Here is a 21878-nt window from a genome sequence, read left to right on the forward strand (position 1 = left end):
CTCTCACCAATTCTGCTAAAGCTTCTCTGGTAGTCATGCAGTTTAGGAAATAAATAGAAAGAGGAAAAACCTGATTTTCAAAAATGTCCTCTTGCATTTCCTTCCACATTTCTAACTCCAGTGCTGCTTTGTATTCAAGAGTTTCTCGAGGTTCTGGATGGTTTTCTGGGGCACAACGAGGCTGAGTGTGAGGGACATGCCGTTGTTGACCAGCACCTACACACTGGTATAACAACAGTGGATTTTTAACTGGAAACCCAACTTTTCAAAGAAGTGTTCGAGCAAAAAGGATAAGATTTATGTAAAATTTACTTGAGAGGAATCTGACACCACAACTTCTTGCATTTTCACAAGCCCGTAGTCTTCCAAAGTGATAGCATACGAAAGCTCTGCTATTCTGTTGCCTGACCTATAAATAGCATTAGAATGTTATTTTAGTGAAAACTGCCTTAAAAATACAGAAAGTGAGTTGTAAGACAACACACAAACCAGCAAAGTTGAAGTGCTAAAAGGTTCTGTGTAAGCTCAGAGACTCTAAACAGTTGCCTACGTGAGAGCCCAAACATGCTCTCCCATGTATATTGTTTTAACTTAGGCACTCATTCCTATATCTACAGTAAGCTTTCTGACTTTAACAGATAACTTGTCATTGGGAACCTATTTTACTGACAGCTTACTATAACCAACACATCCTTGTAACAAGAGAACGATCCAAAATTTCACCTGCAGTCTTAAATCTTTCTAACAAATATACCTGTTGAATACAGGTATTGCTGCTGACTTCGTTCTAAGATACTCAACGAATTTTATTAGTTTTACTTTTCAAAATGTTAACAGTAACTTTCTAGTTATCTACAGTATCATGAGTCACATAGGATGTTATGTGTGGTAAGCCATCCTTGGGTTACTAAAAAACACATTTCTGGAAGCTTCAGCACAGAAAACTGACAACTTTAAAGCCACTTATAGGTTAAATATCTACCTGCTTTTGTACAGTGAAAAAATGTCTAGATAACATTTTAATAAACTAATTTGAAATCAGTTGTAGTTTCTGCTTAAGTAGAACAGTTTGTCTCTAGCTGTCTCATCTCTAATCATAGACAAAATGTAGTAAACAAAGGCAGTTTTCTGCACAGAAAGATATTAAGAGAAGGAATATGCACAAATCATGTAACTGAAAGTTATCACTAGTCTAACATGAAGGTACACTGCAGTGTGCACCTGCACTTGGTCAGAAACAAAACTATCATTTCAGTTATAACTACTCAATGATGCAAAGGCAATTACAGAATCACTTGAAGCCTGGAAGCTGCAGAATTAGGTATCAAGCAATTTGCAAGAAAAGGCTGCAGGAATCAACCATGGCTGTAGTTTTTACACAAACTCTCTTCCAGCAAATATAAAAAGACAACACTAAAATATTTCACAAAGGTGCAATCTTCTACACAGTTATTTGCAAGGGGAAAAAAAAACCAACACACATTTGTACTTCTTAGGTATGCTAACTTAAAAGTTAACATAAATTACTGCATTAAATTCTTACAACTTTCTATCAGTCACTGATTAAAAAACAAAACAAGATTCCAGGTAGTGGACCTCAGACTTCTCAGTAATTAAGTCAGTTTAACCTATCAGTGTAAAAAGAACATTACACCAACAAGAGCAAAGCTAGAAAGGTATCAGAACAGCAAGATGCAGACACCTGATTACATTTTGAGAATGCCATCTAGTGGTTATTAAGTTTTGTGCAAAACCAGGTTTCCTTTTAACACACTTATTATTAGTGAAAGTGTGAACCTTAATGTACAGTGAGATCATAAAGTAACTCTCCACAGAATCAGGCCATGCTGGCTTTCACACAAAAAAGTTTAAACAAAAGTCAGAGATCAATTCTATCAATTTGGGAGGAGGGGCGATATCAGTCTTTGTGATAGTAACCTGAAGTTTCCTGTGTGTCAAATATAGCATGTTTTAATTATCTGTAGGATTAGAGGTTTAAAACCAACCTCAGTCTTAATAGCAATTAAATTTATTTCTAAAGGCATAATCAAGTTCCATTATCACACAGAAAAAGATGAGGGTCTAGACACTGATTGCTAACACAGCTCACATCTTCAGCGATGACACAGGACAGAAGTAACTATAAATTAAGTTTCTTCATATACATAAAAAAGAACATCACTCCTCTATGTAAATGAACATTTATCTTCAGACAGAATATTAACAAACAACACTGCTCCTTCTGATGTACACAAACTCAAACCCCTGCTACTATCACAGGGTATAATCCTGAAACAGGAAACCTCTCCACTCTATGGATATATCTGTCCTCCTAACTTTCACTGAAGTCAGTTGCATCTAAAAGCATACTACGGTCAAACAGTCTTAACTATTTTCTGGAATATCATCAGCAGCTTTTTGTAATTGTTAAGTAACTTAACCCAGGAAAGTGCCTCAATAACATTTTATCCCTTTATTTCTTTAATCTGTCTGTGAAGCTTACCCAAGACCATGATTATATAAAGGTTTATTATGATGACTCTGGTAGTGGTGTGGGGTTGCACAATATGCCTGCGGCAATTTAACTTTTAATCTCTTGGATGCCTATTCCCACCCCCATATTGCAGTACTCTGCAGCCTGTTTACCTATTCAAAAAGGTAAACAGGAAGAGCTTGCCCTTTTTCAGGCAAATACTAAACACACAATTTTTCAAAACTTGCTACAGAGTAAGTAATTTTTTTAAACAGTTTTACCCTTGTGCTGCTGTGACACTGACTGTTTCATTACAAGTCTGACGCCAGCATTGTTCACCATTACCACCCAAGAACCGGGTTTTTTCCAAAGCCAAAACATTTGAAAGCTGAAGTCTCGCCACCCCTAGAAGTAAGTCTTTAGCTGTTTTATCCTTGTGCCACAATTCAACCAGCAGAGGTAATCTGAAACAAAGAAGTGATTTTAAGTGTCAGGCATCAACACAACAGAGGAAGTATTACTGTTCATTTGGGAAAAGGACCTCATGTTCCAAAAGTAAATTCCCAAATCAGCGATAGTCACAATTGTCAAACAATGAGACGGGTTTACTGCCTCTCACTCACAGAGGAATGAGACTGACTGACTTGGTATCTTCTCCATCACTTACTTTGGTCAGATTATCATTCCTTTCTCCACTTATTAGAAAGAACAACGCTGCAGTGAAAGTGATTGACTGAATAATCTCAACAGACCTAGATCATCTTCATTTATAAATACCTATAAATAACTTTTAGTCACTGCCACTCATAGAATACATCTCCTCCAACTCTTCCTTCAAAATATCACTATTTCGATGATTCTTTATTCCACATCCTAATCAGCTATTGAAAGCTGGTGGGACTACTGGGAAAATTGTGCCACAGACCTCACTGTACTCAGCTTCCCAGGTATTTGCTGTATTTTCAAAGATATCGGATAGTCATTGTGTATTAAAAAGAAAAATAAAAAAACTTATCTATTTCATTTGAAATATGCTTTGTTAAAACTATGCTATCAACCTTTAATTTAACAACTTACAGCAACAGCACGTGTTTCTGTAAGCAATGATCCCTGCATAAGTACTCAGGAGATAAAAGCAAGAATTTTAGAGTCCCTGGCTTTAAATGTAAGTAATAGAGAAACGGGAAGAGCAGTGTATTAAATATTCATTGGCATTAGCACTTGGATTCTTTACTAAACTCTCAAACTGATGATCTTAAGTAAAAAATTTGAACTTGTAACTGCATTTACAACAAAAAATAGAAAAAGTGTAATTAAGAGAAAAAGAATGCAAGTTATCACCTGAAGAATGTATCTTGAAGCTGATGAGGTATAGTTGCAAAGTCAAATGCACAGTAGGACTGTGGCAGAAAGACTTCCATGTTCTTTCTGACTTCTACAGGTGGGCTTGTCATAATAGGTGCTGCACTGCCAAAAAATGGATACGAGTACCTAATAAAAACAATAAGTTACTAATTGATTATTTTTGTTATTTAATGGATGCTTTTTTCTTATACTTTCTGCAACAAGAAAACCATTTTAGACATCTTTTACTGAAGCACGACTTGTATTAAAGTTAGCAAAATTTGCACAAATACATCCAGCACTAGCATTTAGTTCTCAAATACTCATGTTTTCATTTACTTCAGCACTGATCCAGCTTCATTTATATTTGCTATTTTGTTATTTTGACAAAAAAGCTTTAACAACCTGTATGTTCACAACCATATGAATTAATCTTTTATTAAAATTCTGCAATTATTATATAAAGTGAGGAGAGAAATAGAAGAAAGGAATATTATATTCAGATGTAGATTGCTACTTCAAAACATTTATAACTATATTTACAGCTAAGACTGGTCTAACACACAATAGTTGATAACTAAGTATACATATACACAGTGTCAGAGCCATTTGAAAATTTCAGTCACATTTGAAGAACTTAGTTTTTAATTCCCACAGTTCAATTCACTAAAAGGAAAGTCAAACCATTTTACCAATACGATTTACAACATGGCCGGAAACTACTCTACTGGCATAATTCAGTGTATGATAAACTGCAACAAAGGAGAGGCCAAGAACCTCTTGAACTTCGCTCTGCTCAAATTGATGATGCCAGCTGTCAGTTAAGTTACTAATAAAATAAATGCTGCATCAAATGCTGCCACTTATAAAATTGCATACTTCAGCTGTGTGTGCAGAACTGTTTAAAGAGCTTGTTTAGACCTGAATCAAATAACGCTCCAAATATACAGCGAAAATGCAATTTTTTTTACCCTGCAACTTTTCTTAGCATTTATGTGTTTGGATGTTTCTCCTCTTCAGTTTCTTGCCATATTCATCACTGACTGTAAAAACTGAAGTGCCTGAAACAGCAAAACCTATTTGTTGTCACCATTCTGAAACAAATTAATTTTTGGAATGTTATGTGAAAAAGCTTTTATGTGACAAAATTCCATCCATTGTATGTTGTTTTCCACATACTATTTAATAATATAGCCTATACAGAAAACCATTAATGATGCAATCTGTATTAGTTGTGTTTTCAGATACTGCAACCCTCTACCCCAACCCCGCCTTTTCACCCTAGTTCAAACAAAGCTTAAACTCGAAGAATCATTAACACGAATAGACTTCCTGGTGACCAGTTAAAACTGTATTGAACCAAACTGTCAGAACAAATGCAAAGCAAATGCAGATGCACCTCCACAGCCACAAATATTCAACCTTCTCAAACCAAATCACCATTTAAAGATATGCTTCATCGTGTGCACCGAAAGGGCCCTAATGGAGATTAGAAGGCAAACTGTAAAAACTGCTGTGAACCACTGTATTCACGTATGCCATCAATAACTAATATTCCACGAGTAGGAATTTTTTTTTTTAAACAAAAGCATCCCTGTATCTATGAACTTTTGATCCTAAACTCTAAAGAAAACCTAAAACAAACAAGTTGATAAAAGAAAGTTTCTCTCTTCACTGGCAATGTTAAAAAAAACAACCAAACCCCAACCTACATACAGATACTGGTTTCAATACCCTTACTTTTAATTGGTCCTTCACTTTTTTAGTTCTTATTCCTCCAACTTAGCATTTACCTCCCAGCTAACATCTGCTTATTCTCCAAAAGTGCTCCCATACTTTTCTTTCATGTTGACATCAGTAATAAACTAATGTCTAAGCAATTGTTCCACACCAGCTCTGGACAATTTTCTACTTCTGCTTCAGGCACAAAACTCATGTATCCAAAAAGCTTGTCTTTTTTGTAACTCCACAAATTAACGTAACAAAAGATGCTACTTCTCTCTACTAAGCTTTCCTTCTTATATGCAAACACTATCAAAAAAACCTTGATACTACCTCTCAGAATGAGAATGCATTTACTACGCTAGTTCTTCACTTTAAGACTAGAATGTGCTTCCTTTAGATTCACTGTCACACACATACCAGGTGATCTGTCTTTTACTAAAACACTACAAGGAGGTTTTGGTGGAGACATGGAAAGCTACACAAATCACTCCTTCAATCAGCTGGAAAGGCAGCCAGAAAGTAAGAGACAAGTAATCCTCCTTTTCCTCTAAGGACTGAATGATGATCTGTATTGTCTGAGCTCAGATATTAAAGTGAGATTTAATACAAATTACAGTGCAAGTGAAGTGTTACATACTATCTTTAATGCTGTAATGCTCAGAAGTTTAGTGATGAGCCAGATGAACATTCCAAAGTATTTCGCTACTGAAAACCAGCTACGTAAAGGTAAAACACATCAGGCAGCATACTGCCTGCACTCATTCAGATTATGAAGGCTTTGTATTGAAAAGAAAGATACTGTTATTACCAAGAATAAGATCAACAAAAATAAATCATACCTTAAAATGCAGTTTATTGGAAAACCAACTTCCAGACCACGTATACTTCGTAAGTCTATTGAAAAGCAAAAATGGTGAGAGGCTGCTGGAATGACAATTTTCTGTGCTGACAGAGGCTCAGAAGAACTGGATGCACCCACAGGGTTGGGCTGAGATGCAGCTATTGGACCATTATCAGCTGAAAACACAGAAGAGAATTTGTGTGCATTTTTAATAATTTGTTCTGCCCAAAATAACATAATATATTAAAAGATAGGTCTCACATTTTAAATGCAAGTACAGATAGGTTGCTTCCTCAAGAGATTTCAATTCTTTGTAATGTAAGCTAATACTATGAAAAACAGCCACTGTTTGTAAGTTACTGCTTCAAAAAGAAAAAACACCAAAACCTCAATAATCTTTATATCTTCTTAAAAGATTCTGTAATATTTTTCCTTTTTTTATTACTCTTCAAAACTATGTAAGTTTATCTCACTGAAGAAAAGTTTAGACTAAGATCCAAGATATTAAATTCTTCAGAAGCATGCTGTAAGACTTCAGTTTCAACAGTTTACATAATTGTTTCTAGCCAACTTGACAGCATGCAAAAGAGGTGGGCTTACAAAAAAAATAATTTGTAGTAACTTAGTTTACTTTGAATTTAACTAACCTCTTTAGTTTGGGACTGAAAAAGAGAATAGCACCAGGTCAATTACAGTGCTCATGTAAGGTAGCATCAACTATTGGTCTCAAGCTCACGTTTAACTATTGAAATAAACTAAAGTGCTCTAGCTAGGTCTGTAAAGCACATCTGCTTATGCCCTTTGATCAGAACCCACCTACTGTGACACCCATTTTATAATTTAGGAAGCAGAAGCTACAGTGAATGCCTGTCGAATTGCATCCAGGCTTCTGAAGTCCTTGCACTGGGACATAATACTGCCTTCAAAGAGTAAAAGGTCAAAATACAAGTTTTACAGACAGGGTCTCCAAAAGGTATCCTCCAAAAATATTTAAGATAGTACAGCAGAAAAAGAGGCAAAGAAACTGTCAGAGAAGAACTCAACTGCCTTTTGTAAGTGTTAATTGTTCTGATCCTCTTTCTTCATAGTTATCTAAAACGTTTCCATTTCTGTCATTTTTAAAGAAATACATCATTGCTAGCATTGCCTTTATGTTTTTCCTGCTTGTTTTTGAGTGTTTTATTTGCATTAACAGTAACAATACAAAAAAAATTCAGTAATACTTCAACATCAGCTAGTTTGCACAACATAGGAATGAAATAATTTTCACTGATTCAGGTAAAATGTCACTAGATTGCTTGGTGCAATGAAGTGGCTGAATAGAAGTTTAAGGCTGTCACAGACAAGAGAACAAAAATTGCATACAGCCTACTGTTAGAATTCATTTAAGTTGCTACTATATTCAAATTTCATTCAATGTACTAAATTTGATAAATTTTGCATTACTGGAATTTTGCATATCTGACAATAGAGGTGACTTCGCTCTGCTCTGCGATTTGAAAACTGGAAGTTCTTCAGTATACTGTTTGTTAACCTCTTGGCAAGACTCAGCCACCAGCCCTGAAAGGTAAGTGTGAAATGACATGTTTTACATCTTACCAAAACAGAGAGTTATACAGTTATTATTACTATTAATAAAAAAGCACAATCCTGGATTTCTTAGCCACAGATTCAAACTAGCTGCTGGGTTCACAATACTTTTTCTTGATACATTCCATGTAAAGGACTTAATCCTTGCTTAGATTAAGATCAGTTAGGACTAAAAGAAAATCTGGCTGAATTAGCAGACAAATCCTGAGAGCATGTTCTAGTACACAGATTTTCCTCTAGAGAACTAGGTGTCTTTAGGACCAATCTCAAAAGAACAGTAATACAGATATCATTAGAAAAATAGTCATTTGTCTTTATTCATAAATCATCTCTTAAGAAGATGCATGTTCAGTAATGTTTAGCGAACTAACATTCTTTCTTCTGAGCTTTACTCTATCATTATAGTATTTCTTGCTCTCTCATCTCTGTTCCTCTTCAACTTCTCCCCAACCCAGTCCTCAAATCAAAAACAAAACAAGGGAAGTCTTAGAAGGCTATATGGGTTACCAAGTGCCTGCAAAAGGATAATGTAAAAACAAACAAAAAACCCAGTTGCTTGGTTTTGTCCAGGAATCTGTACAGTATGAACATTTGTTTTCACAATTTATTATCCATATAGTAAACTCCTTAGAAACCTTAACAATCCCACATTCCCCCTGCCTTTCTATTCAATAAATGTGAACATTAGACCATTTCATCTCCTCATTGAGCAAGTCAGTTTCTTCATGGGTATTGTACTGAACCTTTCCATTCTCAAATTCAGGGAATTCCAAACATTTCTGGTATTATTTTTCAAGCTGATGACCATCCGTGTCACTTGTGATCTACACACCACCAAATCCCCAATCTGGTTCTTTCAAGTGTTTTCAACAACCACCACATTCAAATGACAACATTTATTCTCCTCCTGTTTTTTGTTTTATGTAAATAATTCTTATTTGCCTGAAATTTATCACCACCCATGATTAGTACATGAACCAAGACCACACCTGACAACTAGGAAAAAAATTATACACCACATACCCTTTTTCTTTAGTTTCGTGCCTTTTTCAAACTTAAGGCTTTCCACTTCACTTTCTGTTGCTGCATCTTCTGTTGAAGAAGAGTGGTCAGCTTGAGATGGGACATTCTGGGATCTCTGCTGCAGGCCCTCTGTTTTTCCACTAATAGGTGAAAGAACTTTCTCCTGTGGCTGTTTAGGTTCAGTTGGAGCATTTAAGGGAATCAAAGGCTGAATGAAGTAATACAGTTTTCTTATTGATCATGGCTTGCACTGAAAAACTCTGTCTACAACATTTTTATAGTTTGAGACCATTTTTCTGACATAGAAAAATGAAGCACTGAAAGGATTATTCATATAAAGCAACTTATTTTTTCAGGTTTTCTTTTACATACTTAACTGTCAAATATGGCTTAGAAATTCCCATTTTTTTTTTAACATGAAACTGTGCAACAGTGTCTAAACCAACAGTAAATGAGTAAGCTATACCTGGGCATTCAAGGTCTCCCTTTGCAGAATTACAGATACCCCAACAGTAGGAGCCATATCCAAAGGCAACTGCGGCAGTTTCTGTTTAGCTCTATTTGGTGGAACAAGGACAAATGCTCCTTCTATTGCCACAGGGTGTTGATCGATCTCCGCATTTCCTTTCTTCAGCAGTCCAAACAGGGGTATTTCAGTGCTTCCAAGAGACTGGTCCCCACAGCAAAGATGGATCTGCGTACATACAAGAGTGCTAGAAAGTAACTGGCATGTGCATTTCCACTTGAACTGTCTGTTCATCCTCTACTAAAGGTAGCACAAATACAACAAATTAAAATGATCATCCCTAATCTAGTCCCTGCATTCTGAGAACAAGTGTTTCGAGTAGTGTAAGAACAGCTATGAAATTTCAGCATTGAGCAGGTAGGATCTGCCCAGTGCTGGCACAGTGGCAGATCACTGCACTGCCCTTCTGAGGGCCTGTCATATCATCCCTCCTGGAGGACAAATTCAATAGTCTGTGGCTTCTCAACACAGCACAGATTCTCGCCCTTAATGTATAGGCATGCAAAATGCATGACTGCAAGGTAAAGAAAAAAGTTATTGGAAAGCTCAGCCTTTGTGCATATATTTAGACACCACTTAAATAGCAAGGATTTTTAGGATTAAGTAACTGTGTTCTTAATTCCTGGTAAGAATCATTATTCCTTTTTCAAAACTTGACTCAACTTTTCTTCCTTCCACAGCTTAATATTTATACACCTAAGGAAAAGATGGCTCTTAAACAACACACCCTAAGGTAATTTATTTTCCTCAGTGTCCTGGTTTAACCCCAGTCAGCAGGAAACCTGTCCAAAACGGGACACTCGGTGAAAGTTACTCTTTGAAACTTACATACCAACTTGCTCTTTCCTAAGAGTCACTTCAGTTCAGTTTTAGCAGATCAGAACACTGTATTCTGATCCTTAAAGTTTATTACACTTAACGAAGAATTTAATGCTAAAAGGTGTCAGCTGCCAATATACACACCTAGGTGTGTATATATATGTACACACACACATATACACAAATACAGTCACACACTACATATATACACAGACACACAACCCCTAGCCTGGCAGCTAGCACCTTTTACAACTGAAGTCTTCATTTTTGGAAAAAAGGTATTAAATATTAAGGATCAGAATACAGTGCTCTGATCCTATATCCTAAATTTTAAGAAGCTGAATGACAAGTCAGAGAAAGAAAACTGTAAATAAAGATGTGGATCTGACCTCACAACAACTCTTGTTCAAAAAGTCATTCTTTAACATGATGAACACACACATAATTCTCTGTATGTGTACATGTAATATATGCTATATTAAACACTTTGTTACAAGACCATAGACTAAGATCAAATTCCAAACACATCAGTGCATATGTTTCTCCAAAAACTGTCATTAGAAAAATATTCAAAGTTGAGAAAAAAAATCTGAAACAATATAAGATTTAAACAGAAACATTCTTAAATTAACCTGGATAACAAAACTAGAATGGTTTGTACAAGTTTAAAGAAAAAAACACTTTAAAAGGGTCCAGATCCAAGACTTACTTTGTATAACTAACACTGTCTTATTTACCAGCTATGTTATTAGAAACCCTGTTACCTTCAACCAAATAGTCTCTTGTTTTGTAATGAGTTAAGTGTGAGCCAGACACAGCTTGCCATAAACACTTTCAGTACTACCCAATATTTAGAATCATAGAATCATTTAGTTTGGAAAAGACCCTTAAGATCATTGAGTCCAACCGTGAACCTAACACTGCCAACTCCACCACTAAACCATATCCCCCATTTAATGGCATAGCTAAAGGTAAGCAATATCCCATAACAGCCCAATATGGCTGTAGTATATTTAAAAATAGTATTTGGCTAAGGAGTGGGAAAAACCCCAGACCTCCCTTATTATTCACAAAGAGTGCTGAGGACAGTGATTTTAGAACTTGGGCAAGAGAGACCTGAGCAGCTGGTGTGGGTGAGGTTATCACAGGCAGCACAAAGCAGGACTATGGGTTGCAGATGGTCTGATTGCAGAGCAGATCCCAGAGCTCTTGAGAATGCCACATAAGCTCTTTGGTAATACCATGTTTCAGCAGTACCTTTTATCACGATGTGTTACCCAGCTTACTATAGTGACCGTATGAAAGAGACTGCACTCAATCTGAGCTGGGAAACTTGCTGCTAGGGTTTCCCTCATATCAGCAAGAGAATCAACTTCTATTTGAGCCAAAATATGGTAATACAATCTAGTTTTGGAAAGAGAAATGCTTTCCAGTTTCAGCCTGAGCCATATTCTATTTCTTTTATTTTCATTATTTATTTTCATTCACACTGAAGAAACAGCTTACCTGCAATTTTGACTGTGCACAAAGATAAACTTGAAGGACATCAGCTGTACTACGTATTCGAACTGAAGCTCTTTCTGGCTCAAAGTCTGGATTAATTAAATCAGTGAAAGGTTCATTTGTGACATCATTTCCCAGTAATGAGTAGTAGAAAAAAAACTCAGGCTGTTGTTCAGGAAGCTTCATAGTACTAGGAATTAACTAAAAAAGATGCAGAAAAGAAGAATGTATCTCTTTCTTTAATGTACAGTTACAGTAATGCTTAAGCATTAGCTTTGAAAATAAAGAGCTTAAAGTGATCTCAAACTACCGAGCAGCTGACCTAAATCCTAGCTTACACTACACACATAAAATAAAAACTTTTATATTAATACTCAAACTGAATTAAAAAAATCTTGCTTTACAAGCATACCAGTAACTTGCAAAATGACCCATTTTGAATTACCTTTAAGATTTATCAGCACCAAGGGCTGTAACTGATATATATTCAATAATGTCAAGCACTGCGCAAATATTCACAAATAAGCAGTGCCTCCACAAAATATTTATAGTGTAAATAAACAATGCAGATTAGATACTGAGTTATTATATAAGTTATGTGATTGAATAAAAGACTGGAACAGCCAGAAACAGCTACTTCATCCTGTAGCCACTGCAACTGAGTTCAATGCCTAAAAAGGCACAAGCTACCCCAGAGTGATCACTGTAAATTTACTTCACAAGGTCCTGTAATTCTGACATGGAAAATTATTTTCTCTGAAAAAACATGACAAGACTGAGGAGAGTTTATCATATAAACTATGAGTTATAGATCAATTAAAGTCATGCTGGCTTGGAGTTGTGACTTGCACAGTAACTTGGGCATACCTATATTTTGCAATCAGACAATGTGTATCAGTGTGGTACAGTACAGCATAAACACAGCAGCTGAGGTCTAAAGCTGAAATAATGACATTAGCATGGCACTCCATCCAAGCTAGTAATTCCTTCCCTTAGGGAACATATAAACTCTACTGTTTCATATATCTTACAGATCTGAAAAGTATTTCATCTTGTTTCAACTTCAGGACATGGGCACCACCTTGAAGACTGATATTATCCATACACATACTTTTTATACTATATTGTAATATAAATGCATGCATTTCATAAAAATGCATAATTTAAAGTAAATGCAATTTTAGTGTTCCAAAAGAACTCTGATCTTTCATCTGTAATTTGACATGTAAGCACTACATAAAGTTTTAAAATTCAAATTAATGTGTATTAATTCAATATGGGACAAAGCTATTTATTACAAGAAACTTACAAGACAATAAAAAATCCTAACTAGAAATAAGGCATGGGAGGGTGAAAATGCAAACATAGGATAGTACTTAAACTACACATAGCAAGGAAACAAACCTGTTCCAACTGTGTGGCAAACGCAATGGTTACAGACAAGACAAAGTAGTCTCTGCAATACTCTGCTGGTCCAATTTGATGATAGCCCTCTTCTTCATTCAAGACTGGTACAATACTTTTAGCATCTAGTCCAGAAAGAAGGGCAGATGCTAAGACAGAAGAAAAAATTTAAGTAACTTGTGACCTTATTAATTGCTGCAGGAATCATATATAATTGTAATTTTACCTTTAATTACTGTACATGCGGAAAGAAAAGTTACCAATAAAGATCTTCATGCTTGGTTCCAAAGCATTTCAACACAAGAAAGTCCCTAAGTACGCTTAGGTATAGCTACAAAAAAATTCTGAAATTAATTTCTATTCAGTGGGCACAGATGTTATTTTGAACACTATGCTAGACAGAATGCTAGTGCATACTTTTGTTTAATGTTACAGTGACTGGAACTTTATTTCATTAGGTTAGAGTCTACCATGTTGTTTCTTTATCTTACTCATTAAAGGAAATGCAAGATAGTAACCACATATGACAACCTTTTCAATTGTTGAAACAAGTATGATGTCTCATTCCACAAACCTTTAGAATGTTTCATTTAAAGATTTTTCATCTGAAGACTTCAGTTAAAAACAGTCTTCAGCATAAAACACTTTGTGTTCTAGTTTACTAGTTTCTGCTCCATAGTGCCAGTAATTCAATACATTTCAAAGGACCCCAGGTTACACCAAATAGTAATAATCACATAGCACTTTTGGTTGTGAACCAAAAGGCTCCATTTCAAACACTGGAAACTTGAGACCACTTAGGTCAGTGAAGCAAAAAAAAAATTTAAAAAATAAAAATCAAAGTGTATGAATCCTAAAAGGAAAACATCTCCTTAACTATCTGACTATACTAGAACTGGGTAGTCTAGCTTTCTCATACCCAATGCTTGGAACACTAACTTTAAACCTGTGAGAATCTACATGTTTGTTTTCCTCCATTGCCTAAATATGGTATTGACTAATCTTGAGATGACAAAAGAAAGGGAAAAGCTGGCAAACTTGTTTGTATCAATTATTCCACAGAAAGCACGAAGTGGAAGACAGTGCTGGCTGAAGGCAGAAGGCATTTCTTGTATTTTCTGCCAGTGTCATGAGGGGTAGGAGATCTTTCTGCCTACAGGCTCATAAGGGAAGTGCAGACTAACAAATCATTTACAGTAGTTCCTTGCCTCCTGTCGTGGTTAGGCCCAGCCGGCAACAAAGTGCATATGGCCACTTGCTCACTCCTCCTCCCCAGTGGGATGAGGAGGAGAAAATATAACAAAAGGCTCGTGAGTTGAGACAAGGACAGGGAAGGATCACTCACCAATTACAGTCACAGGCAAAACAGATTCGACTTGGGGAAAAATAAATCAAATTTAATTTCTTACCACTCAAATCAGAGTAGGATGATGAGAAATAGAACCATATCTTAAAAATACACCTTCCTCCCACCCCTCCCTTCTTCCCGGGCTCAGCTTTGCTCCCAATTCCTCTACCTCCCCCCCTCCAGCAGCACAGAGGGGCGGGAATGGGGGTTGCGGTCAGTTCATCACAGGTTGTTTCTGCTCCTCCTTCCTCCTCAGGGGAAGGACTCCTCACACTCTTCCCCTGCTCCAGCATGGGGTCCCTCTCACGGGGGTCAGCCCTCCATGAACTTCTCCAACACAAGTCCTTTCCACGCACTGCAGTCCTCCACGAACTGCTCCAGTGTGGGCTTTTCTACAGAGTTGTGGCCTTTTCTGGGCCCAGCCACCCGCTCCGGCATGGGGTCCTCCGGGGGCTGCAGGGGAATCTCTGCTCCCCCACATCTCCTCCCTCTCCTTCTTCACTGACCTCGGTGTCTGCATGGTTGGTTCTCTCACATCCCACTCCTCTCTCTCCTACAGGTTTTTCAGCAGCCTTTTTCCCCTTCTTAAATATGCTGTCACAGAGGTGCTATCATTGCTGCTGATGGGCTCGGCCTTGGCCAGCGGCAGGTCCGGGTTGGAGCCAAGGAAGCTTCTAGCAGGTTCTCACAGGAGCCACCCCTGTAGCCCCTCCCCCGCTACCAAAAACTACCTGTCACACAAACCCAACACACCTCCTTTATGAACTTGACAAAATTCCCTGTGCTTTGTTGTGAACCTGAAAGGATGGAGTAAGCTAAGTGATTACACTGGAACTTCAATACTGCCTTAACCACTCTTGCAATGCAGCCCAGTTGTCGAAGTCTGGGCCAGAAACCTTCTGAAACACTTACTGCCACTGACCACTTTGTTTTTACAAAACCACAGCCACAGATCATAAGCAGATAATGAATTTAGAATTAGGAAAAAGTTACCCTCGGGGCAAGAACACAAAATATTGTAAGGCAAGTAGGAGAAAATCCACTAGTTGTAACAGAGGGCCAGTTTTTAGAAGTGAAATAGATAGGCTTTCAGGTGGGGGATGAGGGGGGAGGTAAATCTGTTTGTTTTGGGGGTCTTTATTTTTAATCACATTTCTAAAGGTTTGGTTTTGTTTTTTTTAAACTACTAACTTGCACCGAAAAATACCAGATTAAAAAAATGACTGAAAAGCACAGCACATAGACACCTACTAGCGTTAATATTTGAGTGCTAAAAGATTTTTGACACATTTCACCAATTACTTTTGAGAGGAATGTACAAGGCAATCCACAAGTGGAATGAGTCCCAACAGCTAAAGTCGGTGTTACTACAAAAACTTGCCAATAGAACATGATTTAAGCACCGAATGATTTAGATAGATGAAAACCCCATCAGAAAAGAGAAGCAGCCCACCCAACAAAATGAAATATTGCACTACTTTATAATTCCAAGCCCAAACTACTGAAACTGCATTCTGTAAGAAAGGTCCTTTCTTATTTCATTACAGAACTTTCTAAAGCCCTGAAATACGAGTAAAATGCCCCTAGGAGTAAATTATGAGTCCCTGATTCTGATTTTAAAGATCAGTTGATTTGCAACTCTGTCCACCTGAAAGTCACACAATTACCACAGTAAAGCATCTTTGTGAAGTTATTACCACAAGGTACATTAATCAGCTGTAAAGGATTTGCATTGGAAATGCTATGAAATTAAAATTCTCTTGAGACTTAAAACACCACATTTGCAAGAAGCGATATATTCATCTGGCACAGGAACATTTTTAATTCAGAGTGAGTGATATTCTTATTATGTTACTTACCCTTCCCTTCTCTAGGGGGTGCCTCCTTTGCTTTAAAACCATCGACCAGTGCTTTTGAATCAGTCTCCAACACAACACCTACTTGTATTTCAGATTTAAATTTAGTGTACTTGTTACTAAGCAGAGGATACCATTTTGGTGCCTACATAATTAGAAACAAAAATAAAAAACAAAAGCATTTCAAAAACCAGGAAAATAATAGAAGTTACAGAAAAATTAGACTTGGTCTAGCATTTCTACACATCATCTACAGAAATATAGTTTGGTTTTTATTTCCAGAAATTTGGTCTATTTTGAGTATGCTATTATACTAAAAGATTCTATAGAATCATTCCTGGAAGACTAGCTGGACATACTCTTCTCCATCAATTTGTACAGTAAACAAGTTAGCAATAAAAATATGCCACAAATCTTTACTTAGAAGAGAAAATCTTAAAGTTCTCAACTGAAAGTGTACAGTAAGTTATATGGATCACAAATCCTTAAGAAGTGTGATGCCAAAATAACACACCAGCGTCCTGTTATGACCCATATCAGAGTTATGTTTTGATCAAGCACAACACAGAATTTTCATTAATTAAATTTATGTAAACAGTTATATCATGTTTACTCTATGCTGTGTTAAGGGGCTAGAACTTCTGATCGCCTACCACATCTCCACAGAGGCCCATTAAAAAAAAAACAAACTTAAGACTTGATTTGATGATGGAGACTCAATTCAATTGCCCAATATCAATTGCTTTGATAAATTTTTCCAGGCAATTAAATCATGGAATTGCTAAAAAGCATTGCCTACAAGTGTTCCAATTCTCAAATTCAGAAGTGCAAGATTAGTACAAAAGTATTTTCATTTGCCCGTGTTCTTATATAGAGTCAAGATGTCTCTCCTCTAAAAAAAAAAAAGTACACTATCAACTAGGAGTCATACTCCAAAACAAGACTCGAAAGTTTTGCCTGTGCCTCAATTCAAATTCAACTATCTGTAACAGTACCATTGTCAAAACATAAATTTTTAAAGCTTTATACCCCATAACGTACCTGTTTCTTTTCCTGCACAGCCCTTAAATCAAGTATGATATAGCCTATATTCTCTTTAGCTGAAGATACAGGATCCAAGGCAAAACACTGGAGTTTGATAGGCGTACGCTGCAGCCTGAAAGAACAACTCAGTTGAAAACTAATATATAAAAGTGATCTCTGCAATTAGTTCACAAAAATAATTCATAAGTTTCAAGCATACCAATGACACAAAATTTATTTGTTACATAACTAGTTTTAGTAGGTCAGAAACTAAGTTTATATTGAATGTCTAAAAATTCATCATTAAGTGAGAGAATGAACAAGTGGATTAATTTTGTATGAGGAGTGTATTGGAGTCTCACAGAGCCTCCAGTGCTATTAAAAAGACATTAGCGACAGATAAATTCAATCTTACCCACATACAAGAAATAAGCACTGCACCTCACATGAAATTGGAATTTCACTTGTGAGGGTATCTTAAAAATAGGACTTACGCAAAAGATTTTTGTGCAAAGCACATAACAATACTTAGAGGTATAGATAAGGTGTCTAGCATAAGGTACATTTAGGCATTTTTCTGTTGTCAAACACCAAAGATAATATGGCCTTTTTAACTTCTTTGAAAATACAGAGGTAATATTATAATCTGTCAGTCAAAACCAAATGACAGTTATGGAAGCCTTACTCAATTTCTCAGCTCTTCTATTTGACATTTTCAAAAATATTTTGCAGGCTTGAAGTTAAGTTAATTCTGTGTCACAGTATACATAACAAAGCTTGAGTCCAATGCTTGAACTATTGCATTATTAATTTGCTGTAAACTCTTGGGTTTTTTTCAGCAGTGTAAAAACATAACCTTTAGAATTTTTAAACATCACTTATCCTGCCACATACTACTCTTCTTTGTTGTGGCAACATTATGGTAGATCAGTGTACAGCTAAAAGAAAGATTCTAAAAAAAAATTCAGATGACAGTAACACAAAAATTGTTTTTCAGTAGCTGTAAAGACAGGAAAATTAAATTTTATCTCCAAATTAGACTTAACTTTCTAACGTTACCTGTGCTGATGAAGTGCTTTCCTATCAAGTTCCCAAGCCAATTCCGTAGCAAATTCTGGCTGATCGGCATGCTCTACAGGATCAGTAGCCAACTGTTCACCATCAAACTTCGCTTCAACTATAAGCATGTGCTTGGGTCGTTTTGGAAAATAGCGTCCTGTAAAAGAGTGTAATTGCCATGTGCCATCACTAAAAAAAAGAAGCGAGAACTCGGATTTATGCCATAAACGAATTACATAAAAATACATTTCCCATATCACCTTCCCTGCGTTTACTCTAAAGCTATGTTCTTCATATGAAAAAAAAATGCCTTCCCACTATGCAGAAGACAGAAAAACATAACATGAAACAGACTGTTTGTAAAGCATCCAGAAATAGCAAGATATTAAGAAAGAACGAACAAAGAGAGAAAGAAACTAGGCAACCATTATGATTTAGTTTTGAGAAATCTGTGACTGGGAATAGATCAAGTGAACAGGTGAGAGACAGGGACTGAATGTTTTCCCTCTACTGCAGATTTATCACTGTCCCACATCAAAGCAGCAAAACACAACCCAATGAAAGCAGTGAAAGGTGTTTTTCCAACTACTTGTTGTTGGAAAAAAAAAAAAATCACTACTAGATTAGGAGAGTGCATAAATTGTACAGAATTTGTCCTGGGTTCAGCATCATCCCATATTCTGATTAATAATTTAAATGACAAAATGAAGTGAACACTTTTAAAATTTACATGTGTAACAGTGTGGGGAGGGGTTACATGCATGTCAGAGGACAGGACCTTATTTTAAAGCTACCTTGGCAAACTACTTAAATGAACAGAGATTATAGGATTTACTTGACTAAGAGAAAGCATTCAGCCAAAAAACCCCAAATAACCCAAAACAGAAAAAAACACCCAAACAAACAAAAATCCCACACTAATTACAGTCACACACTAATTACACCTCACTAAGTATAATCTGTAGAAATACAAGATGAAGAATGATTAGCTAGATATTTAAGCCAACACTAAAAAAAAGCTTACAGTAGATTGCTAATAGGGCATAGAAACACCAGAATATTACTTAAAAAAAAAGGGGGGGGGCAGACGCAGGAAACGATCCTGATCATCATAAGACATCGGCTGGACTCCCATGTTTTGGTCCAAAGCTATCTTGAAGTGTGGCCCAGCTGAAAAGACTCCATAGCCAGCCAGAGAGACCTGAGCCTCCACAGCCCGTAAGCAATGCTGCTGTAGCCAGAGGCAGACAGAACTAATATGATGCAGGGATGTCTCTGCCTACACACAGGCTTGATTCGGAGGGAACGGTGGCAAACGATTCTCTGCACCCACTGGGAACGGCAGCAATATGGGGTTTAAACAACAACACAGGCTAGGCGAGTTTTGTAATGCAAAAAAACCAGATTTTTTTTTTCAGGAAAGGAAGGACACTTTCATCATTCATTTCAAATAATACTTTGGGTAAATACCGCCCGAAACGAACTGGGAGTAGGCTATCCTGGCTTTAAGATATGTACGTCCATAGGTTTATTAGTATAACCAGTTTATTAAATACAGCTTGGCTTATCCCGCTCACTCCATCAGAGAAAACACATCCGGAGGCAGCGACCACCCCCCATTTTCCGTCCAGGACGGAGACGACGACCACCAGCCGGGAGGCCGCGAACCCTCCCGCCGCCCCGCTTACCTTCCAGGACGGAGACGACGATCAGCAGCCGATCGGCGGCTCTGGAGACCATCTCCCCGCTCCGCCCGGGGGCTGCTGGGGCGGAGGACGGGAAGCGCGGCCGCTCCCGAGGCGGAGCGGAGGACTGAACGGGAGCCCCACCGGCCCTCCCGTCCTGCCGCCACTCGCCACCCTTTTACCGCCTCGGAGCCTTTAAACGCCAACCGCCGCCCGCCGCCGCACTTCCTCCTAGCAACGGCGGCCCGGCCTGCCGCACGGCGCGCCGCTTCCGGCGCCGAATGCCGCGGCACCGCCCCCACCCCGCCCCCGCCCCGCCCCTCCGCACTGGCCCCGCCCCGGCGAGCGCTGGGCGCCGTGAGCGGCTGGCGGTGGCGCTGGTTGAGGCGCGGACTGCGTCATCGGTCTGTTTTCTGGGTTGGAAATGGGGCGTTTCGGGCAAGGCCGGAGGTGCCGCCAGGCAGCTGCGATGTTTGCTCTGACTCAGCCCGTCGCTCGTGCGCGGCGTCCGCTGACTTGTCATCGGCAGTGCCGTGGCACAGGCGGTGTACAACGCGCATTGTGCGCGGTATCGGCTCAAGAAAAAGTAGTCGAAAACCTCGTATACATAAACAAAAATATAGATACGGCATTGCAGTTTTCACAAGCACTTTGCATTGCCCGTCGACAAATACCAGCTACTTTAAAGACATGCTGTCTATTTAAACAGCGAAGTTTCATTGTTTTTTTCCCACTGGTGAGTGGCAGGGCAGGACAATCTGAGTCTAGTTCTAGCAAAATGCAGCTTTGTTGTGCTTAGATAATTTTTAAATCGTATTCTATCTTCCATATGAAGTAAGTTAAGCAATAATACCAGGAATTAGTGTCCCCTGGCATCCCAATTTACATGTATGCTTTAACTGTGAGGCAAAAGAAACCATTTTTATGTTTACAATCTTCTGTTTATTAGATAGCCTAGCAAAAACTTTGTGCTGACATAAAATCCTTGTGTTTTAGTAACACACCTGTTCCAGAAAGATACTGAGTCATGATCTGCAAATACCAGAAGAAGGAGAACCCCCTTCCTTTTGCAGGAGTTTATTCTGGTTCTAAAACACTGTTAAGTGCATTTTCTTATTTCTGAGTTGAATCTGCCTGAGTTCAGTTCTGGCCGGTGCTTTTTGTTGTGGCATCTTCTGTTGTATAACACTACATTTGGCACGACAACTCTCTACGTTTACAGTCCGAGTTCTTAAATTTCTATCACTGTCAGCTTCTGCAAACCAGGTTGTAGGTACTTTTTAAAGAAGACCTGGAGGCAGACCTCTGAAAAGTGAGTAATTTTGGCTAGGGAGGGAACATGATCACAGAAGATGAGAAAAATGTACAATTTACCTGGCAGGTTTTTTAATTTGAAAAATGATTTCTCTTGGTGTGATTCCTGGAAATAATGTCTTCTTCTGGTGACTTACATGAGTTTATTCCAAATCAGAGTGCTGCAGTTTGTAACCAGAATAAACCACTGTATCGGTAACTAAAGATTTTAAAAAAATAAATTGTTTGTTCTAGAAATTAAAGCCAGTAGTGCTTCCTGGTTGAAAAAACTAATTAAAAATTATCCCTTAGTGGGCCTCTCCTTTTCCTCACAACAGTCAGCTATATTTCATCACTTTTTGCTCC

The 21878-nt window shown here is 37.7% G+C and overlaps 1 protein-coding gene across 4 annotated transcripts in view; it reads right to left on the reverse strand.

The window, feature by feature from the left end:
• The window catches only part of CEP120 (centrosomal protein 120), a 41298-nt gene extending 20994 nt beyond the window's left edge, over positions 1-20304 (reverse strand). Inside the window, exons 1-14 of one of the 4 annotated variants that reach the window (XM_050912992.1) lie at positions 20223-20304; positions 18535-18691; positions 17494-17608; positions 16456-16597; positions 13249-13373; positions 11848-12045; positions 9463-9690; positions 8997-9204; positions 7830-7943; positions 6382-6559; positions 3815-3964; positions 2755-2937; positions 313-409; positions 71-223 (exon numbers count right to left, since the gene is read on the reverse strand). In XM_050912992.1, coding sequence (XP_050768949.1) covers positions 71-223; positions 313-409; positions 2755-2937; positions 3815-3964; positions 6382-6559; positions 7830-7943; positions 8997-9204; positions 9463-9690; positions 11848-12045; positions 13249-13373; positions 16456-16597; positions 17494-17608; positions 18535-18691; positions 20223-20274 — 2100 coding nt within the window. In that variant the 5' untranslated portion in view covers positions 20275-20304. Of the gene's footprint in view, positions 1-70; positions 224-312; positions 410-2754; positions 2938-3814; positions 3965-6381; positions 6560-7829; positions 7944-8996; positions 9205-9462; positions 9691-11847; positions 12046-13248; positions 13398-16455; positions 16598-17493; positions 17609-18534; positions 18692-20222 lie in introns of all 4 variants that reach the window. The other 3 variants (XM_050912991.1, XM_050912994.1, XM_050912993.1) reach the window with 3 other exon arrangements.
• Positions 20305-21878: the final 1574 nt, after the last annotated feature.

This window comes from Gymnogyps californianus, chromosome Z (assembly GCF_018139145.2).
Source record: "Gymnogyps californianus isolate 813 chromosome Z, ASM1813914v2, whole genome shotgun sequence".
Lineage (NCBI taxonomy): Eukaryota > Metazoa > Chordata > Aves > Accipitriformes > Cathartidae > Gymnogyps > Gymnogyps californianus.